General features: G+C 36.6%; 2 protein-coding genes across 2 annotated transcripts in view; one reads left to right on the top strand and one right to left on the bottom strand.

The window, feature by feature from the left end:
- LOC134754092 (ATP-binding cassette sub-family F member 1) overlaps window positions 1-8,352 on the bottom strand; it is a 37,151-nt gene extending 28,799 nt beyond the window's left edge. The window contains exons 1-4 of the mRNA XM_063690167.1: window positions 8,006-8,352; window positions 7,803-7,919; window positions 2,802-2,909; window positions 1,980-2,108 (exon numbers count right to left, since the gene is read on the bottom strand). Coding sequence (XP_063546237.1) covers window positions 1,980-2,108; window positions 2,802-2,909; window positions 7,803-7,919; window positions 8,006-8,246 — 595 coding nt within the window. The 5' untranslated portion in view covers window positions 8,247-8,352. The remainder of the gene's footprint in view (window positions 1-1,979; window positions 2,109-2,801; window positions 2,910-7,802; window positions 7,920-8,005) is intronic.
- A 7,629-nt stretch (window positions 8,353-15,981) lies between these two features.
- LOC134753784 (uncharacterized) lies at window positions 15,982-17,051 on the top strand. Its single transcript, XM_063689724.1, has one exon. The coding sequence runs from the start codon at window positions 16,008-16,010 to the stop codon at window positions 17,049-17,051; it is 1,044 nt and encodes a 347-aa protein (XP_063545794.1). The 5' UTR covers window positions 15,982-16,007.
- The last annotated feature ends 6,027 nt before the right edge of the window (window positions 17,052-23,078 follow it).

The raw sequence follows: 23,078 nt of genomic DNA, 5'->3' as shown, positions 1-23,078 counted from the left end.
GACTCTTATAATTCTTCTTCTTCTTCCTTGCTCCATCCCACTTCAGGTGGGGTCAGCTCTCCTAATTATTTTGCGCCACGAGATTCTGTCGAGGGTTGTCGGATCGGGTAAATTGTTCCTCTTAAGTAATTGGGTCATGCTGGTCCACCATGTTGACGGCGGGCGTCCTTGGCCTCTCTTTTTCTCCGGCAGGTTCAGAGCTTTTTTGGCAACGTGCTCTTCGCCCCTTCGCATCACGTGTCCGTACCACCTGAGTCGGTTCTCTGTGAGTTTTTCAGGTATAGGGGCTACCTTGAAGCTGCCACAAATGTACTCGTTTCTGACTTTATCAAGCCGTGTAACACATAACATATACTAATCTATGTGTAACACCTCCGGACCACCTAAGGCATCTTCATTTCGGTTGTATGGAGTTTTTGCACGTTAGTTTCCTTGATAGGCCAGCACTCCGATCCATAAAGCAGCGCTGGCCTAACAGACATCTTGTAGACCTTTCCTTTAGTTCGAACGGGCATGCCCATACAACCATTTTCGGTCACCGTTACGACACGGTGTAGACACATCTTGCGTCGACACCGTCTTTTCCGGTCACAAAACCGGTCGCAGTGTGGTTACCGTTACGTCGCCGTTACCAGAATGGGGAAGTTACACAATGTTACGACACCTTGTTACCGGAAAGTGTAGACACGGCGACCACACTTAGTTACTGAAACAACCAAAACTGAACACAGTCGCAAAGTGTAGTAACTGTTACGACACCGTTTCGACACATCTGACATTTAGTTACTACTTTGATGATTCTGCGATCGGAATGGTTATATGGGTGTGAGTGTCACACAGTACTCCAGACAGCGTGCGCCACTTTTGCCAGCCAACATTTACTCGGTGCGCCACATCTTCCTCTATTTTGCCATCTTCTGAGATAACCAATCCCAGGTACTTATAATGTGTAACTTTAGGCACCGATGTCTAGGCGGGGTAGCAGACAGTTGCTTGTTGGTCTCTGCCAGTGAACCTGCATTGCAAGTGTTCGGTTTTGGTCCATATGATCCATGACCAAGTTGAAGAGTAGTGGACTAATTGCCGAACCTTGGTGAACTCCTACTCCTACCTCGAACGCTTCGCTGAGGCCTGCTGGACTTTTTACTCTCGTGAGTGAATGAGCATGAGACTTATAATTGTTAAAAAAAATTACTTTTCAAAAACGTTCTCCAAATCATATTGTCCTCTCCTATAGTACTGCTGCATGCATGGACTCGAAACAAAATTGTCAGTACATTGGTAGAGCCGTGTTGCTTTCCCTAGTAATAGCCCTTTTCACATCTGTTATATTCCTAGCTGTCAAATAAAAAATAAAAAATCGTTATTTTCTTTCTTTTGGTACAAACGGTATTTCTTGTATTTGGATTTAGTTATTGGAGAATATTACCATATAAAATTAAACTACATTAGCATTAGCATTAAATGTTAGTGATTTTTAAACTTAAACATTGTTTTTGTACAAACGCGAGAACCTCAAAAAATGGTCTCACTAGACGAAAACATATGCATCGGGGCTCGTGTGTATTTATGTATTTGTATATTATATATATCGTCTGAGTACCCACAACACAAGCCTCCTTGAGCTTACTGTGTGACTTAGTCAATCTGTGTAAGAATGTCCTATATAATATCCTATATATAATATAATTTACGCAATCACATATACATAATAGGTATTTCTGAATTCAATAATTCCAATGACATCATTCCGATTTTCGTTGCACTATTGAACTATTGATATTTGACAGGCATCTTGTACATTCTACACCTGTGCAAAACACACACCACCATCTTTTTCAGCCATCAAACTCGGGGGCAAGATATTTTCTCACACTTAACATGTCTTCTATAATCAATAAAAATTTGGTTAAAGAAATATTTTGATTTTTGAAAGTATTTTCTACAAACCCTTAAACAGATCAACTTTAAACTCTTACCTTTTTTACTATTACTCTTGGCTGAAGGCTTTGATGTGTTACTGAAAACATTGGTGGCAATTGACTTTGCATCCTCATGCTCTTCATCATCAGAAGACTCTATAGCTTTTTTTTTCTTTTTATTTTTGGCTGCAAACATAGTATGTAATAAAAAAAATTATAACATTTATAACATGAAACAAATGCATTAAAATCCTAGAATGTAGCTACTCTTCTGTCTAATCATTTTTAACAAAACACTAAAATCTAGATTATAATAGGCTGGATCATAATTTCACACAATTCTGTTTTGGTAGCAGCACAGAATAAATAATAGCAGGTACCATACAGAAATGAAACTTCCTACAAAACCGAAGTTTTACAGTGATTCAGGGCTTTAACCGCGAAAATCGAAGTTCGCAAATTGCGGGCATTTTTCTCTGTCACTCTAATTACGCCTACATTGGAGTAAAAGAGAAAGATCCCCGCAATTTTCGAATTTCGGTTTTTGCGGTAGCCCCGCAGGGACGAATAATGTTGTCAATTTCTAATGTATGGCACTATCCCTTTCGGCTATTTAGGGTTGTCAAGTTTCAAGTCATTATCTTATCTGTGGTGTGCACGCAAAGGAACGTCAAGTTTTGCCAACCATAATAATTGCTCGTAGGACCGCTGAGCCGAACGGAGCCGAGTCCGCCTGTCTAGATTCACCCCACTGCCCAACAGGTAGCAGCTCAAACATTTGAGTATTTGGACCCAAATACATTGGTGAATGTTTTAAGCAAATATTAGGAAATCTGTACAAGAATGTACATTTTATCTGTATACAAAATTACATCTTACTTTTCTTTTTACTAGCTACAGGTTTAGCTATATCATCCTCAGAAACTTCTTGTTTGAATTCAACCTCGCTTGCTCCATCTGACCAGTCATCATCTTTTTTACCTTTGCCTGAAACAAATTTTAGTATTACGTATTACATGTTACGTATTACGTATTATATGAATATGCAAATTTGCAAAGTAAATAATCAGGCTCTCATGATCCATAGCAAAAAATCGAGACAATGCGAGGAAGATGACAATGATGATTTTTCTAATTGTTTGGGAAATTTTGCTTCAGCAATTAGGTTTTTTTTTTTCTCTTATCTGGCTTTACTCCCCGCAATTTTGCACAGGGTGAATTTGCCAATGTCGGTTTCTTGACTTTCACGCATGAGGAGAATGTTCGGTATTCTTGGGAGGATGTATGTGGTTGGGAAAACCTAAAAACAAATAATTGTTATGAACATCACAGACAAACACATGACAAATACAAAAATTAGCTGAAAAGCGGGAAGTGGGTGACAGAACGTTAATAGTGCCAACATGAAGGAAGTGGAAGAGAAGAAAACGATATATAAATTAAATATGAAGTATAGAATAAAACATAAATAATTAGACGCATTAAATTATAAAAGATAAGACGCTATTTAGAGTTTAATGTTGTTCGTTTGTAAATATTTAATGAGTATAGAAGTTAGCCTAGTATCCATGTGACAAAGTAGTGAGCTAAAGCATATAGGTCGTGGAACATTTTCGGGTAATACATCGTACAGTGAATAGCTACACCCTGAACAAGCAAAGAAGATGTGGTCCAAGTTACCCTCATCCAACCCGCATTTACACAATGAGTTCGCACGGACACCAATCATAGCCAGAAATAACGGAGTACATACTTTGCCTAAGCTTAAACGACAAATGGTCGATATTACCCATTTCGGAGAAGTACGAAAACGATAGAACCACGGTTTTCGAGTAATTCGAGGTTGTACACAGCCATAATGTTTACCTGTCTGTAATCTAGAGGTATCCCATTGCTTCTGCCATGTATTAAACATATTGGATAGCGCACAATTCAACAGGTCAGTACTGTAAATTTCCTGCTTTATTGATCCAATGTCAATCGCTCGTTTTGCCCACATATCAGCCATCTCATTGCCGTTAATACCACAGTGGCTTGGAACCCACCCGAGAAAAATATGTAGGCCCCTTGATTCACACCTACGTAGCACAGCTTTGATTTCGAGTTTCGATGGAAATTTTGCTTTGAATTTGAATTGGTTGCCTACAATAGCCTGCAGGCAACTCCTACTATCAGAGAAGATAATGGTGCTTTTAATATTGTGGGTCTCTGCATATTTGACAGACTCAAGAATAGCAACTGCCTTGCCTGTGAAAATGGATTATTGAGGAGGACATTTAAATGGGAGGGCAATATTGTACCGAGGAATCCACACCGCTGCTCCCACACATTTTGTATGATCTACTTTTGATGCGTCAGTAAAAACCGGTAGGTAATCTTGCCATTTATCTAAAAATTTATTGAACTTGTTGTTTGCTCCTGGATCATTTTTGAAAATTGCTATATCTAATATAACTTTAGGTGAATATATTAAGGTCTCAAATGCCACTTCAAATAAAGGGTTAGCGCCGGATTTATATAGACTGGGGTTAATATTAGACAGTTTTGAAAAAGATATTATTATTCTTGGAAAGGTCCAATCACAGAATAACTAATAGTACTACGTACAGAAAATTCACTCCTTCACAAAAGCCAGATTTAGGTATAAAATTATACCTACACTCGCCGCCTGCAAGCAAAATTGAAACTTATAACCGCGCACGTACCGTGAATCTTCTTTGCACGCCGCAGTTTTATGACCGAGCTGCGAGTGTCGGCACGGGGTTGTCACGCCACAAGTTTTTGTACGTATACCTACTGATTTATTATTTTTAAGAGAAATATGTAGGAATTACAAACGTTGATTCTGTAAACATAAAATTTTTAGCCGGAGATAGTATGTCTGATTCTCACGGAAGTAGGTATGCCACAGAAGTACTTATTCCTTTGAAAATATGTCGGTCAATATAGTCCGGAATTTAAAAAATATGTTTTATCTGCTTCCTTGTTCTTCCGTTTATTCAGACATCCGTAAACAGAACATTATCTTTTATACAGATTAGATCGCGATTTAGGTTTCGAAGCCATTGCGTATTTTCAATTTTGCGCGAGCGCCACGTGACACGACTATCGTGCGAGCCGAGTGGCAGCCCACTGCCATACACCGGACCGGGCGGCGCGCCGGCCAAATATACCTAAACTCCGCAGTGACACCCTCCTGGTCCAATATCGGTTTTCAGTGACCTCCAGTGCCAGTGCCCGCAAGCGTGGAAGCAGCAAGTGGTTTTTGTAAGAGCTGGCTTTGATCAAGAACCTGTCGGCAAGATATTGTCTGCGGAGAGACAAACGAGGTGCAACAGCTTCTACCTGCATGCCATTTTTGGGAGAAGGAAGCATAGCACCCAGTATGATCCTTAAACATTTTGCCTGTATGAGGTCTAATTTATCTAGGCCATCCTTATTGCAAGGTTCCATTAGAAATGACCCATAGTCTATATGGCTGCGTATGATGGCATTGTATAGTAGCTTCTGGCAATAAGGGTGAGAGCTCCACCAAACACCTGATAATGCTCGCAGAATATTAATATTTTTTTCACATTTACTCAGTACATATTTGTGATGTGAGGAGCCCGACATTTTGGTAATTAGGTAAATTGATGAATTAGGTAATTAAAATTGCAATAAGAGAAACGTCAGTACGCAATACGAGAAATGTCAGTTGCAATAACAGAAATGTAAGAACAGAGCAAGGCCACTAATGTTGTAAAACGCGTAGCCTGTTTGAAGTGGCAATGGGCTGGTCATATAGCACAAAAGACCGATTCGCGGAGTAAATGACTACTCGAGTGGCGACCATGGGTTACGTAGTAACTATTTATTAATCTGTGCCATCGGGGGAGGAGCGTCCTTAAAGTAGACCTCAGATGCGTTGGGACGACGACATCAAAAGGACTGCGGAGAAGTGGCTCCAGGTAGCACAGAACAGTGACAAGTGGCATAAAATGAAGGCCTACACCCTAAGGGTAGAGAAGGGCTAAAGAGAGAGAGAGAGCGAGAGGAGAAATGTAATTTAAGCATTTTTTCTGGCGCTCCATAGATATCCCTCCTTTTTTAGGGTTCCGTACCCAAAGGGTATAAACGGGACCCTATTACTAAGACTCCACTGTCTGTCTGTCCGTCTGTCACCAGGCTGTATCTTATGAACCGCGATAGCTAGACAGTTGAAATTTTCACAGTTGATGTATTTCTGTTGCCGCTATAACAACAAATACTAAAAACAGAATAAAATAAATATTTAAGTGGGGCTCCCATACAACAAACGTGATTTTTTTGCTGTTTTTTGCGGAACCCTTCGTGCGCGAGTCCGACTCGCACTTGGACGGTTTTTTTGTAACATATGTTGATGTTGAAAACACATTAAACTAGCAGACTAGCTATCATGATTATATGGCATGTAAGTATTTAGTATCAGAGGTATTTATAGTTTATGTAAATCTTGAAACTTGAGTCATTTGTAGACCTACAAACCATCATCAAAGATCATTTAACTTTGTAACATATATTTAACAATAACAATGTAGCAACTAGCATGCAACAATTCTTAACAGATAAATAGATACTCACTTGTTTAAATTAGTCCCTATAGTTATTAATATTTAATTAGTTGTTATTGTGTTATTCATATGTCATATTTAAAGTTGCTATGCCCTCACAGGGTTCATGTTGAGACTGTACTTAGATTTAGGCTCTGAATAAGCATCAAATGTACACATGAAACACAATAAAATATTCGATTTGACTTTGTTTTTAGAATATTAGTTCAATTGTCTAATCAAACTGTCATTTTAGTTACAACCAGATTTGGTAGTAAATTGTTATTGATAACTCTTTAACAGTCCAGAAGTCCAGATACATAAATACGGACATAGATACATAAAATTTCCACCATCTTTATATAATTAATATACTACTACATATTTTATACATACTCATAACTTCATAATATATAATGATGGACGCTACTGGAACTTTCAGCAGATAATTATGTAGCAACCGCTTGAAAGCTAACTTGCTCGGGGCTTGTCTAATATTGAGATGGAGTGAATTCCAGAGACGACTCGCCTGGGCAGCAAAGGAGTTTGTCGTAAACCCAGTGGGGTGAGCAGGAATTGAGACTTTGAGAACACGAGATGTACGTAGCTCACAGCCAGGACGAGGAGTATCAAACAGGAACTTATTCTTTAGATATCCAGGAGCAGAAGGCTCAAACAAGATTGTAAATAGAGTACAAATTATTTGAAGTGACCTAAACGGGCGACGGACGGAGAGCCAATTGAGCTGGCCACGGTAATAGGAAACACGATCGTATGCCATTGTTGAGGAAAAGTATTTGTGCATTTAAACACAATTATTTATTTATTTATTTAAGCCTTTATTTTTCCTTAAATAGTTTTACATGATAAAAAAAAGTTTTCTAATATTATTGTCTTCCATTTTTACTATTTTAAGGACCCCTGTCGGGTATAGGCCTCCTTCATATCTTTCCACCTTTCTCGGTCTTATGCCTTGATTAGCCAATTTTCTCCAGCTGTGGCTATAATATCCTTGGACCACCTTGTTATGGGTTTTCCCGCCTTCCTTTTGCCATGGGGTCCTGGCCACTTTGTGACTTTGTTGGTCCATCTGTCATCTGTCAATCTTCCTAAGTGGCCGGCCCATCTCCATTTCTGTTTCAGCACAAACTCGAGGGCATCTATGATGTTTGTTTTGGATCATCATCATCATCATTTAAACACAATACCGTTTTGATATCTAGGAATTTTGGTAAATTGGTATACCAAAATTAAGGTACAATGAAACCAAAATGAAATAAGACAGCATTAATAGGCAAATCTGACTCACCTTTTTTCTTTTTGCCTCCTTTGCTAGGATTCTTAGATGTGTTGGTTGCACTACTGGTGACTGACTTTCCATCATCTTCTTCATCCTCAGATTCAGCTCCCATTTTTTTATTCTTACCTGGCGAGCATAATAAATTACAATATTACAATTACAGTACAGTTTTTACCAGCTATTTAGAAATTCAATTTATTTATATCACATACCTTTCTTCTGCGATTTCTTCACCGCAGGCTGGCGGACCTCTTCTTCATCGCTCAAATGGGCCTTGAGGTCTCCTTTACCGCCCTCGTCACTGTCACTGAAGTCAGCTTTAGCCTTGGCTTTCTTTTTACCTTTACCCTTTGCTTTTGAGGTTATCTCAGAAATATTGTTGCCTACAGTAGACTTTTCCTCGAGATCGTCATCGAAATCTTGGTTTTTCTTTCCACCCCTTTTCTTTGACATATTTGGAAAATAATTGTTTTCGAAAGTTAAATCCAAAAAAGTAAGCCAACTCAGCAACGTAGGCGATTTACGTATAGAAAAATTGCACTTTCAATCGCAATTCGCAATGGCAATTCCGTATTTGACATTGACAAGCAAGAATGACATAAGACTTTTTTTTTTTTTCTTGTTATGGCTTTTGTTAGGTTAGCCAATGTCAGGTCGTGAAGGAATTAAAAGTTAGGGAAACTAGGAATTAGGAAATATGGATAAGACGAAAATTTGGAAAGGAAAGGATTGGATTTACTGTAAAGGGGCCCACTAACTATCAGTCCGCCGGACGATATCGGCCTGTCAGTTGTTCGTAACTGTCAATTTTTTGTTCTCGTTGACAGGCCGATATCGTCCGGCGGACTGATAGTCAGTGGGCCCTTTAATATATATAATTATATTATATACTATATTTTTATATCATTCTTTTCTAAAAATACTAATATAATTTTATGAATATCATAGGAGTTACTAAATAACAAGCAAATTATGGATGTAGGAAATGGGATGCGTAATGATTCAAGGCTGGAAAGGAAATCAGACCGATCATAAAGAGGGCATGCAAAGAAAATATGGTTCAGGTCCCCATAGTCTCCACAAGAACAATGAGGATCCGGCTTTTTATTTATTACGTGTAAATGCTCCGGGGAACAAACATGCCCCAGGCGCATTCTACACAAAATAGAAGTTACAGTTTTCGAAACAGAGATTTTGCTAAACCATGGTTTCCTTGGAACTGACGGCTGAATATGCCTATAATGTTCACCTTTTGAGCTTTCCTATTCCACATCCCATTCCAATCATCATACAAATCAACTTTTGACAAATTTATTAAGTCAAGACAATAATTTTATTGTGATATGGCACAATGTCTCCCACATGAATAGCCTCATTCGCCAATTGGTCAGTTCTTTCATTCCCAGGAATGCCCACGTGGCTTGGTACTTGGACAGCACAACTCTTCTGTGAACATTTATACAAAAGATTCCTAATATTAAAGATAACTGGAGACTGTTTATAAAACTTAAATGGGAACCTCATTATGGCTTCTGAAGCACTGCGAGAGTCTGAAAAAATTATGGTTTTAGGTATCTTCAACATAAGTATATATTCTATAGCTTTAAGTAAACCATAACATTCACCAGTGTAGACGGAAGTTTCAGGTGGCAGTTTGATAAGTTGTAATCCTTTGTATTGTGAATGGAAAATACCCACACCAACGCAACTCCTATCGCCATGTTTGGAGGCACCTGTGTATAAACAGTGCCAATTAGCCCATTCAATATTAAGAAGGTTAATAAATTCCATTTTTGGATTAATATCGTTTTTAGATAACCCTATGTTAAATCTAATATCTGGCTCTGTAATGAGACTTGTAGTCGTGTTGATATAAAGGAAGAATCGCGCTTTTGTAAGTGGGTGCTTCTAAACTTTGATATTTTTTATAACTTTTAACAAGACAAGGAGAATCCTTATGAGCCCAATAATTACAGGATCCGACCAGTTCATCTAATTGCTTTACTTTTGAAATCAGTGGATGAGAATCCAGTTGCAGGGTACGGAAAAAGAATTTATCACAGAGAAACTGTCTTCTAAACGCAAGGGGTGGATCACAGCATTCTACTTGTAAGCAACTTATTGGACTTGATTTCATTGCACCTGTAACCAATCTTAAAGCCTTGGACTGAATAGAATATTTTTTTTGATCGCTTTAACATTTCCAGGGTGTAGAAGGAAAGTGCCATAATCTAAAACACTTCTAATCAAAGCGTTGTATAGCAATCTCAAAGTAAAAGGGTGAGCCCCCCACCAGACTCCTGACAGACATCTTAAAATGTTCAGATTCCGTTCACATCTTAATGCAATATTTTCAAAATGAGGAAGTCCAGTAAGTTTACGGTCCAATATAACTCCCAAAATTTTTACATTATCTTTAATTACCAATGGACTACCATTTTAATTTATGTTAACAGGTGGAATATTTTGCTTTCGTGAAAAAACTACAACAGAACTTTTAGATGGCGAAAGATTTAATCCATTACAACAGATATTTGTTCCTGAGTCATGGATGTTTTCTATGTATTTAAGTGTTTGTATAAGTATTATATATATCGTTGTCTGAGTACCCACAACACAAGCCTTCTTGAGCTTACCGTGGGACATAGCCAATTTGTGTAAGAATGTCCCGATAATATTTATTTTATTTATTTATTTATTTATTTATTTATTATTATTCAACCAATTATTTAAGGCACTCAAAGATGATGATAAATTGATAATACATTACTAATATTTTCTAAAGATCGCCCAGAAACATATAAGAGCAAATCATCGGCATATTGAAGAACATTTACCTGCCCTTCAACAGAAAGTTCCAGATCATAAGTGTAAATGTTGTATAGTAAAGGACTCATGACAGATCCTTGTGGCAGGACCTTCCAAACTGTTCTTTGAATGACTTCATTTCCAGACTGGTACTTTATGTACCTTTCATGCAACATATTTATTACAAAATTAATCAAAAAGTTAGGAACATCTAATGGATGGTATAGAAAGGATACCAATCTCTTATGGCAGAATTGTTGCAAAAGTGACCGTTTTCAGCTTTAAATAATAGTTCTTAATCTCTCCGGTGGCGCTAGTTAGGCTCTGGGACATGAACCATATAAGGCAACAAATAACCCGACCAAATTACGTAGGTTGTTTTTGGTGACCCAAGACAAACTTTCATCCCCTTTTCGACCCCCTGAGGGGTTAAATTTCCAAAAACGTTGAAGTTACTATTTTTGTTATCGTCTATTATGCCTTTATAAGAAAAGATTCTAAGCATTTGTAATGGATTCAAAATTTCAACCCCCTTTTAACCCCGTTAGGGGATGAATTTTTAAAAACGCTGAAATCACTTTTTCTGTATATAATAATATGCCCATATACTGTTTCATAAACGCACTAAAAAAAATTATCTCCATACAAAGTTTCAACCTTTTTTTCACGACCTTAGGAGATGAATTTTCAAAAACGCTGAAATTAGTTTTCTTGTATTTCAATAATATATCTTTTTACGAAGTTTCAAATAGCTTAAAATAAATCTTGAACCCCATACAAACTTTCATCCCCTTTTTAACCCCGTTAGGGGTGAAATTTCTCAAAGTTTTATAGCCTATAACCTGGCCGTGGATTTTTTCGACAGATTAGTAAAGTTTGCATCAAAATCCGTTCAGCCGTTTTCACGTGATGCGCGGTCAAATAAACAGACAAACAGATAAACAGACAAACAGACAAAAAAATCTAAAAACTATTGGAACGTGTTCTGTTATCGATTCTAAGTATCCCTAGCCAATTTTTTTTCGAATATCTTCCAAGTAAAGTACAGACTTTCGACCCTCTTCCGCTTTATTATATGTATAGATAGATCAATATTACTACTGAAATTAAATACCATCTTATATTATTTAAGTGCTATATTCAGAGTATGACTTCATGTAAACAGTAATTATTTTTAATATATAATTCGTTACTTTTTTAAACCAAATAAAATGAAAAAGTTAAAATGAAAGAGTATTTTTGTAACATTGTTTTGACAACTTGGAATTTCTATTTCTAGTTTAATTTAGTATTTATATAAGTCACATGGTTTTCATACTATTTTTTAGGAAACTGTAGGTCTATAAGTCTATTACCCTATATTGTAACAACTTATTAATATAAGAGACTGTTTGTTTCTAAAAAAAAATGTCACAATTCAATCATGTGAATTTATAGTGAAATTTTTTTTTGCATTTTATACTAAAGCAGGGGTCGGCAACCGGCGGCCCGCGAGCCTCCGGGTTACATCAGTCCTACGTCACTAAAGTGATCGAGTGAAAAAGAAAAGTCTTTCATTTCAATTTAATTATTTGGAATTGGGTTGGGTTATCACAAGATCTACATTAAATGTGCTGATCACTCAATATGCACAGACGTGCCAATATGAGTGTCTGCCTATCGCAATGTAAGAGCGCGCGAAGCACGCTGAATGTCGGGTTTCGCCCGACCTTTAAGTGTGGAGGGTTTGCTGGATGTCGGGCTTCGCCCGACCTTTAAGAGCGCTCTGCATGTAAAAGCGCGCATAGCTGAATGTCGGGCTTCGCCCGACCTACAAGTGTGAGGGGCACCGCAGGCGCCCTGTACGTATGAGCGCGCGAAGGGCGCTGAATAACTGATGTGAGGGACGCCGCAGGCGCCCTGCATGTAAGAGCGCGCCAAGCGCGATGAATGTCCGGCTCCGCCCGACCTTTAAGTGTGTATGTAAAAGCGCGCGAATGGCGCTGAATAACTGTGAGGGACGCCGCAGGCGCCCTGAATGTAAGACGATGAGGGGCGCCCTATATGTAAGAACTCGCGAAGCGCGATCTGAATTTCGGCACTCTTTTGCATAAAAATGTATATTAAAAGGTGTCCTTCTTGACAAACGACAATGTAGCCTTTTGTCTAAGAAATTCACGAATTATTAACAGTGTGCGGCCCGCTGCAATTTTGCTAACCGCTAAGTGGCCCTTGGCTGCTAAAAGGTTGCCGACCCCTGATATAAGGCAACAAATAACCCGACCAAATTACGTAGGTTGTTTTTGGTAGTATTTCGGTGTATGGTGGCGCCGCCTAATTACTGTTTTTTGATGGACACTTTTCATACACAGAGATTTGGCTCCTTTATATAGTCTCCATGGTGATGACGAATATTCGTGACAAAATTTTAAATAATTTTAAATGTACTTTATCGGTGAAGGAATTATTTCATATTTTTTCATGTGTTAAACAACAACATGGAAAATATATAACTAAAAGAAAAATCGCAATCGTACGATAGGTATGCGATAATTTTTACTGCAAACAAAAAGGTCCAGATTTTTCCGGGAGACGGCGATGACTTTAGACACATGAAACATTTTATATAATAAAAACTTTTAAGTTATTGGAGATGGTAATTGAAGGAACATTAAGATAAAAAACATATAAAAAAGTTGCAACTCGGACAACTTACTAGTTTTTTTATAAAGACCGAACCATAACTTTTCGCCGGATTTTGAAATTCACCCGCGACAGCATCGCTACAAAAAGTCGCCGTGGGCGAGCGGCCTAAAGCGACTAACACATTACCCTCAGTTATTATTCTGAGACATTACCGCCATAGATTAGTATATGTTATTACTGTAATAGATAAGAAACTCTCGGACATTTCACGTTCACGTCTCTACTAATGCTGCCCCTAGCGGTCCTGCTCTCAACTAATGAGACTGTATATGCAGTAAACACGCACACATGTACACACACACACACACACACACACACGTACTTATGGGTTCTTTACCTACATGTAACAACTTTAATATTGGAAACTGATTTATGTAGTAATCTTTGTCGTACCAATTTCCATTTGCTTAGAAAACTACATAAATCAGTTTTTCAGAATAAATAAATGAAAACTTATGTTGAATCAAGTACAATATATTATTTATAAGTACCTACTTATTTACATACGTTCCATTCCAAGTAACTAAGACACATGCAAATACAGCGACGCTTTAAGCGCACTTCCGTGAAAATAACTTAACAGCAAGTATGTAACAATTTATTTCCTGACTATGTTTTAAACAATAATTAGAGGCAACCTAATTCATTCCTTCTTCTTGATCCCAAAATAACTTGGAAAGCTTCAATAGTTTGATCCAACTTTTTTTGATTTAATTTAGATCCATTTTTGTCGCATATTTCATAGTTTTGAGAACATTCAAGCTTTTTATCCACAATTTGTGGTGCGGTGATCTGGGTGTTACAGCGCATTAGATTAGGTATATTTTCCTTTTTTAGGTTCACTGAAATTGCCATTGACAACATCGAAAAACTTATCGAAGAAAAGCACGATACCTGCCATGTCGTAACTTTATTCTGAAAGCTTTTTAATACCTGAAAATATATTAACAGTTAAGATGTTATCAAAAGTATAAAAAGGTTATTTTACAGCGAAACAGGACAAGTGTTGAGCATGCATTTTAAGGGTGTGCTATTGTCACATTTAATGTTAGGTAACAAGAAATCAGTGAATCGGGATATTATTCATGTAAAATGTCGACAAAGGTAACGTATTGTGGTTGGATTTTATCAGTAGATGTATGTCTTTCTAATTTTGGCAGGTTGTAGTTGATTTATCAGATTAAGACCTAGGCACGGAAAATAGTATCTTAATTATGATAATCAGAGCAACGTGTATGACGGGCCTTACGGGCACTAAGAATGGTGCTAGTTCAACGGCTGTTATTTGAAATGTTACAATGTTCCATGTTCCATCGCCAACATTTCATAAATATGCTTTACCCGAAGCCTCTATCAAAGCTTTTGATAAAGATGAAATAATAAATAAATGTTCAGGAGGTATATATATATTATAAACTCGAAAATTTACTTACCTTGCCCTTATACCGATGTACATACAAGAAGGTACACAGATTCGGCGCGGCCCGGCCGGCATTGCTTTTCATCTTGCCTGCGTTGGTTTGGTTGAATGAGTAAGAGCACAACTCAACACAACTTACAAGGTTGGTTGTGATATAAAGAAACGCTGTTTGTTAATATCTTAACATAAATCTGACCAAAAATATGTTTAAACGGAATTTATATTAAAAAACAACTTAGAAATAATTTCAAAATTTCCCGTCAAACCAAACGTCATTTGGTTTTTTTATTCGTCTAAATACGTCAGTCTGTCATTGTACGGTGTTTGCACTACATATTAAAAAAACTACTTTTACGTTTCAAATTTATTTTGTTTCCTAGTTCATTTGCAACGTAAGGTTAGTAACACTATCAAAACATTTTTTATTAAAATATATTCTTCTAGATTTAATTAAATACGATTAAGTTACCTGCTTAAATATTTGTTTTGGTATATTTTGTTTTCTACTATCTACACACAAGAATGATATCTAGCCACACTCAGCCCTCCTTATGCTAAAGGCGGTATCTCAAAAACGAATGAACTGGAAATGGAACGTTATGATTCAAATTTAAGGTACTTATTTGCATGCAATCTTCAATTGAGATACCGCTTTTTAGCTCAGCAGGGCACCACGGCTGAGGAATATATGTCCAGCATAACCCAGAGATGGCATTATTATCAGCATTACATTACTCCTCTTCAGAGATACTATACCATGATTACCGCACCGCACCAAGGTCATTGTGCGACGCACCCATAGGTAAGAGCGAGAAGGCAATATCTCTTTCTCGCTCTTACTTATAGGTGCACCTTGGTGCGGTGCGGTAATGTGTTAGCCAACGTTATTGCTATCATCCTTCTCCCAAAAGCAAAGAAGGAAATTGCGTTTTAAAAATGGATATTAGCTATTCAAAATACGGGGATTTTTCCTGGAGAAACAATAGAAGTAAAACTTTTTCAAATGGGATAAAGTGACGAAGACCTTATTCAACTACTTATCTGCACCCTTTGTCCGCTTATCCTAAGGATGTCCTAACGCTTATTAATGGCATGAGAAACTGAGAAAAAAATATATCTATAATAAACCTATTTGTATGTTAAATTCACCTTAATTTTAGTTTATTTAAACTGGCTGCACGTAGTGATCATATACTCTATACATATCTTGAAAAAAACAATATATTGTCACTTTTGTTCTAGAAGCAAAAATCAAGACAAAAGGTGACGTAATTTTTTGCCGTCGTTCATATAAAGTGAAAATGAAAAAACGTGTTTTTACTATATTCTTTTTAGGGCTTGTCTGTATTTCTTACGCAGAAAATGTGAAAAAGAGCGTCGATAATTTACGAGCCGACGTGAACGACGACATTGGCGACAACGATGAGGCTAAAGATGTAGCTATGGAGATTCCGGAAATCGAACCAGAAAACAAAACCAGAATTAATCTATGCAGTGCTAGAAGGCAAAGCAATAATATGCATCCTATTCAAAACGCGACTGCCAAACAGTTCCCCTTCATGGCTGCATGCTTATCTCTTAGTGACGTACATATATGTTCTGGCACGGTAATCGCCAATGGCTTGATACTAACCACGGCTTCATGTATCCAAAAGCAAATCAATGCCGTGTTAGTGAATACAATATCTTCTAGGCGCACCGCCCAAGGAGCAATTCGAATCAGTGTGATTAAAACTGAAAAATTCCCAAGTTACAACGGTGAAGAATCTCTTAATGATGTTGGAATTGTTTATACGCATAAATTTAATTCTTCAGTTGCCTCCAAGATTAAACTAAGCAACTACACTTCCGCCCAGAACCTCGTAGACATGGAGATTTTCGGATTTGGGCTGAACGAACAGTCCGGTTTCGCAGAGCAACTTCAATATGCTGGTGTGGAGCATCGTTTTTCGGGAAACCCCGGTAATAAGCTGAATGTTTTCATCGACTGCATTGAAACGAAGCAGCCGACTTGTTTCACCGATTACGGTGGCCCTGCTATTTTTGGAAATGAACTAGTAGGCGTAATAATAAAGGGTTCTGATCATTGTATTCAAGAAATATCGCCTAATTATGCTATAAACAAGGAAATGGCTACTGTTTTGCCAACTTACAGCTTCAAAGCTTGGATAGACGAAAAAATAAGGGAGGAGGAGGAAAAAAACATTGTTTCAATTCCTACGTTCCCACAAAAACTAGTCGGAATTGAAGAATCTAAAACCAAGAAGGTCTCATCTGCATTTAATTCTGTAGCTTGTGTTTATACTATTTTTCTACTTTGTATGTTTCCATTCTACTTTAATTGAAACATTGTTAACATTTTTGATTAGAAGAACGTTTGGTTGAATAAAATTTAGTTAAAAGTTCCATATTTTCATATTGATACTAACACTAATCTACACAATTTCTAGGGCCTACAATATGAAGGATTGAGCAGTTTAAGTACATAGCCCCCTCCACATTCGTGCGCGAATCGCGGCGCGAAGCCGCGAACGCGAGTGTGGAGTCGAGTTCGCAGATCTGCGAATTGCGATTCTCGCACAAGTGTGGAGGGGGCTCAGGGAGTATGGTCACAGTATAATAAGACATAGGCCCCTGACAAATCCCCGGACGCGTACGTCCAAATCCTCGGTTCGTAACCCAGCGTACCCCCTAAAAATCCTGACATTTAGTCTTTCAAAATTTACAAGCAAAACTGGAAGAGTGCCGCAACCGCTACGGACGACATCTTGATGATTTAATTTTTAAAACGTAAAATTTATTTCTTTATCCCAAATTATAATTATAATTTTTATATAAAAACATAAAAATGTTTTTTTTTATTTTATTTTTTATGCATTTATCACTGGCCCAGGTGTAGCCCACGAGCAAGAAACTGGTTTCCATGACATGACCAATAGCATCCTCTTAAAGTGGTTAAGGCCGAATAAGGAATTCTTGTGGACGTTAGCGCAGACGTCAGCTGCCGCCCCGTTGGGAGGGTTAAGGAACGGCGGCCACCCAAACACGTAAAAACCGACCAAGTGCGAGTCGGACTCGCGCACGAAGGGTTCCGTACCATTACGCAAAAAACGGCAAAAAAATCACGTTTGTTGTACGAGAGCCCCACTTAAATATTTATTTTATTCTCTTTTTAGTATTTGTTGTTATAGCGGCAACAGAAAAACATCATCTGTGAAAATTTCAACTGTCTAACTATCACGGTTCATGAGATACCGGCTGGTGACATACGGACAGACAGACAGACAGCCGAGTCTTAGTAAAGGCTGGCGTCCACTAGGCTCGCCGAGGCGAATCGCAATAATTCGCCTTCTATACATTTACTATGAAACTGCGTCTATTGACGAAGAGCCGCGGCGCGTCGAATCGAATTTACCATTCATAGTAAATGTATAGAAGGCGAATAATTGCGATTCGATTCGATTCGCCTCGGCGAGTCTAGTGGACGCCAGCCTTGATAGGGTCCCGTTTTTACCCTTTGGGTACAGAACCCTAGAAATTAGGGTCAAAAGTAGGGTTGCCACCCATACTATAATATATAGTATCGTACTATATTCCAGTCACTTGTACTATATATTATAAAAAAACAATATAGTACGAAATAGTACATTTCGATGCTAGTGCGGAAAGTATGTCATTACTTCACGAGTACCGGGACGAGTGAAGAATGACATATTCGCACGTGTATCGAACGACGTTTTTTAATACAGTTGCGAAAAAATAAGAAAAGCAACAAGTAAGGAATGGAATTCGAAACTTTTATATTATTCATTCTGCGACATCATTGACATTGACATTATGAAGAGGTGTTTTTCTAGCTTTTATTCGACTAGAATAGATTTTGTTATTATTATTGAACCCACTTCAATGAAAGTTTTTTTTTTTCAAATGCATGTTCTATAAGACAGAAACCATTGTAAATATTAAAACATTGTACTATTATTACCTAAATATCGTTATTTACGATTATTTGTGTATCGTATATTTATTAAAACAATATAGAATGTTGCCTTTGAAAACTTAAAACATTCTTGCAGTAAGAAAATACGCCTCTTCTTTGACAGGCGTTCCGTTCCATTCAGACAACTTATTAAGAACGGTTTTTCAACATTAAAAAATAAATGTGTTATAATGCGTAAGCATACATTTTAGGTCTGTGGTTATAATACTTATAATGATGAAGAGGTAAGTAATAAAATAATAAATATGCATATTTTTCGTAACCTTTAATTAACAGTAGGTTTTTATGTTGATTACGACGTTTAAAGGAAACTAATATTAACACTCATCAATAAGTAGTCATGAATTGGAACATGTAAACATTTAAAAAAATTGGAAAAGTAAAAAACACTAGTTCGCGAAAACCAACATTCCGCACGCTAAACAGCCACGAAAAGTAGCACTTTTTGAGCAACTGTATTAAAAAAATACTATATTTTCATCACTCAAGAATGGGGTATACAAATGTCACCGATATCGCATCGTACGCGACTTGGATTTTTAATTCGCCTCAAATCGGCGTCCTATTTTTTTCAAATTTCCCAGTAAATACTATATTTTTTCAATATTTTGACAAAAATATTATACACTAGCTGTTGCCCGCGACTTCGTACGCATGGATTTGTATGTTGGTGGTTATATATTCTACATGAGCATAATATGGAACATTATGCAGCAAAATATATCAGTAGGGACGGTTAATCATTTGTTAATAATTATGCAACGCATGAAATTTGTCTTTCACAAACTACGAAGTTTCAAGACCCTAACTGAAAAATATTGTTCCCGATATAATCCCTCTCGACCCTCTTAGAAGATTTACAAGTCCACTATTTAAAAAAATATACGCTCCCGAAACTATTAATACAAACTTTTCAAAAACGGTGTAAGTAATCAATTTGCGTCTATTTTAATATAATGCCCTTTTTACCAAGTTTCAACTTACATCCCCTTTTTAACCCCTTAAGGGGTTGAATTTTTAAGAACGTTGAAATAACTTTTTTGGAATCTTATACAATGCCTTTCTAAGAAGTTTCAAAGCATTTGTAATAGATTCACTTTGAACCCCTTTTTAACCCTTTTAGGGGATGAATATTTAAAAACGCTTAAATTACTTTTCTTGTATTCTAGTAATATATGCCTTTATACAAAGATTCAATTCCCGCACTCAAAAAAATATTTGATCTCCATACAAACTTTCAACCCCATTTTTACCACCTTGGGGGATGAATTTTCAATAATGCTGAAATAAGTTTTTTTCTCTTTTAATTATATATATTTCTATGAAGTTTCAAGTACCTAGCTTAAAATAAAATTAGGACCACGACAAAATTTCAACCCCTTTTTAACCACTTTAGGGGATGAATTTTTAAACACGCTGAAATCACTTTTCTTGTATTCTTATAACATGCCTTTATGCAAAGATTCTTGTCGCGCACTTAAAAAAAATGTTTGACCTCCATACAAACTTTCTACCCCTTTTTCACCACCTTAAGGGATGAATTTTCAAAAACGCTGAAATTACTTTTCTAGTATTTTAATAATATGCGTTTATACAAAGTTTCAAGTCCCGCACTCAAAAAAAATTATGATCTCCATACAAACTTTCAACCCCTTTTTCACCACCTTAGGGGATGAATTTTGAAAAACCCCTTCTTAGTGGATACTAACGTCATAAAAGCTATCTATTGTGAAAAATTCAGCTCTCTAGGTCCAACGGTTTGGTCTGGGCGTTGATTTAAGTGAGTCAGTCAGTTAGTCAGGACTTTTACGTTTATATATATAGAAGATATGTTTAAAGAAAAAAGGTGGCAACCCTAGTCAAAAGTTAGATCAAGCTAAGTTGGCAGCGATTTTGATAGCACAGACTGCGCTAGCAAAGAATATAATACTCACTAGGAAAAGAACGATAACTCCATACAAAAAAATGTCCCTTTCAAAAGTTCGTTTACACTAGTGGCGCTCTGGTTCTATAATTTCTATATCATACACTAAAATTGACAACCCGTTTTAGTCATACTTGTTATGTCCATTTTTTGCCCGGATGCTGCATTTCATGATAAAAGCAAGCCGCTTTGCACAGTGCTAGTAGGGACCAAACTGAGTGATTTGACCCGCAGCAGCGCAAGTTTCACCCCTTACAAACAGAGATGGCGCCACTTCTTTAAAAAATATTTCAAAAAATTCTACAAGCTAAACCAATGAACCGATTTAAATGTTTAATATCTCAAATGAAAGCTCATCATATACATTACTTTAAAAAAATACTCAAAAAATATATACTGATTACTTTCGACAAAAAACGGCATCTTAATAGAAATAGAGAAATAGAAATATATTTATTTGCCATTAAATGTGGTATACAATGGTGTTACATTATTATTTATAGAGCCATACACATTTAGACTTTAAAAAGCCATGCAAATTGAAAACTTATACTAAATTTAAGTTTAATTGACATCATTATTTTAATCAAAACATGCATTATTAACCTAGTTATAAAGCCATTAGTTATTAACGTGGACTGTTACTAACAAATTATGAAGTGACAGTTAATTAACTAAAAATTCCTTCAGACTGTAGTAACATTTGTCGACAAGGAAAGAGTACAGTTTGTTTTTAAATTTATTGAGTGGTAGCTGTTTAAGCTCATCAGGCAGTCTATTAAATATTTTAACGCACATTGCATAACAACTTTTATTTTTCATGACTGTATGCATATTAGGGAGTACTAGTCTGTCAGGATATCTAGTGTTAAAATGTGTTATATCTCTTTTTTTTACGAATATATCGGGGTGCAATTTAACAAATACACAAACTTCGTATATATAAATCGAGTGTACAGTTAACAATTTCAATTTAATAAAAGAACTTACACAAGATGTTCTTTGACGCATGTTGCATATTGCTCTAATGCATTGTTTTTGTGCTATAAGGGCATGATTTACATATGACGAATTTCCCCACATCAATATACCGTACCTTAAATTGGATACAACATAAGCATGATATGCCATTATAGCGGTTTTCATATCAGTTATGCGTGTCAATCGCCATAAAACATATACAAATCTATTAATTTTTGAGCATACCTTATCCACATGCGTTTTCCAAGTACATCGATCATCTAGGGCAAACCCTAAAAACGTAGTGGTATCACATTCTACGAGAGTCTGTCCATTATAGGCTATATGCAGTTTCTCCTTCTTTCCTCTTCTATTAATAAATTGAATATACTTTGTTTTATCAATATTAACTTGTAAATTATTATCATTTAACCATTTAATTATGTCAGCAATTGCATTATTAATAATATTCTCATAATTTTCATTATCCCTATCGCAAATAACAATTGAGATATCGTCCGCAAATAAGCTACAACTGTGATTTGTAATTAGAGGCAGATCGTTAATGTATAGAAGGAACAATAAAGGTCCAAGTATAGTCCCTTGAGGTACTCCGACCCTATTACATAACATGTTTGATCTATAATTCTGTTGCATTTTGTCATCGTCTGCACCTAATATTTCAACTATTTGGCGTCGATTGCTGAGATAGCTCTCAATCCACGAGTTTACCAGTCCTCTCATGCCATAGGCTTCACATTTTTTTAGTAATAACCTGTGCGATACATGGTCAAAAGCTTTGCTCATATCAAAGAAAATGGCAACAGTTTTGTGACCCTTATCTACATTATCAACTATCTTGTTTATTAAATTAAACGTGGCTAATGTGGTGGATTTACCTTTTTGGAACCCATTTTGGTGGTCACTTATTATTCCACTTATTTTAATAAATGACAACAGCCTTGTATACATTGCTTTCTCCAAGATTTTAGCGAAAATTGGTATGAGCGTAATTGGTCTATAGTTTCCAGGAAAGTTTTTGTCTCCTGCTTTAAAAATGGGTTTAACAATGGAAATCTTTAGCTTGTCAGGAAACACCGCCTGTTGAAAGGTCATATTGATTAAGTGTGAAAGTACAGGGGCAATAATGTCACTTGTTAACTTAACTATATGTGTAGGGACGTCATCATAGCCAACCGAACGGGTGTTTCTCAGTTTTTTTATTATATTAACTACTTCTATTGGGTCAATAGGGAAAATGAACATGTTAGAATTGTTGAATTGAAGAGAATATTCATATGGATTAGCATTATTATTAAAATTAGAATTATTATGAGTGGTGTCAATGAAAAAATTATTAAATACATTTGCAATGTCACTTGGTTTATCTATGATTTGATTATTATCTGTAATTTTGTCAATGAGTTTATTCCTCTTGTTTAATTTACCTGCGTCTTTATTTATGATTTCCCAACTAGTTTTCGAGAT

Source organism: Cydia strobilella, chromosome Z (assembly GCF_947568885.1).
Source record: "Cydia strobilella chromosome Z, ilCydStro3.1, whole genome shotgun sequence".
Taxonomy (NCBI): Eukaryota; Metazoa; Arthropoda; class Insecta; order Lepidoptera; family Tortricidae; genus Cydia; species Cydia strobilella.
Note: the sequence above shows the minus strand (reverse complement) of the source record. Positions and strands in the feature narration are given on the sequence as shown.

What these genes read in the sequence shown, in the direction of transcription:
- LOC134753784 (XM_063689724.1), top strand. Translation starts at nt 16,008, where the DNA reads ATGAAAAAACGTGTTTTTACTATATTCTTTTTAGGGCTTGTCTGTATT.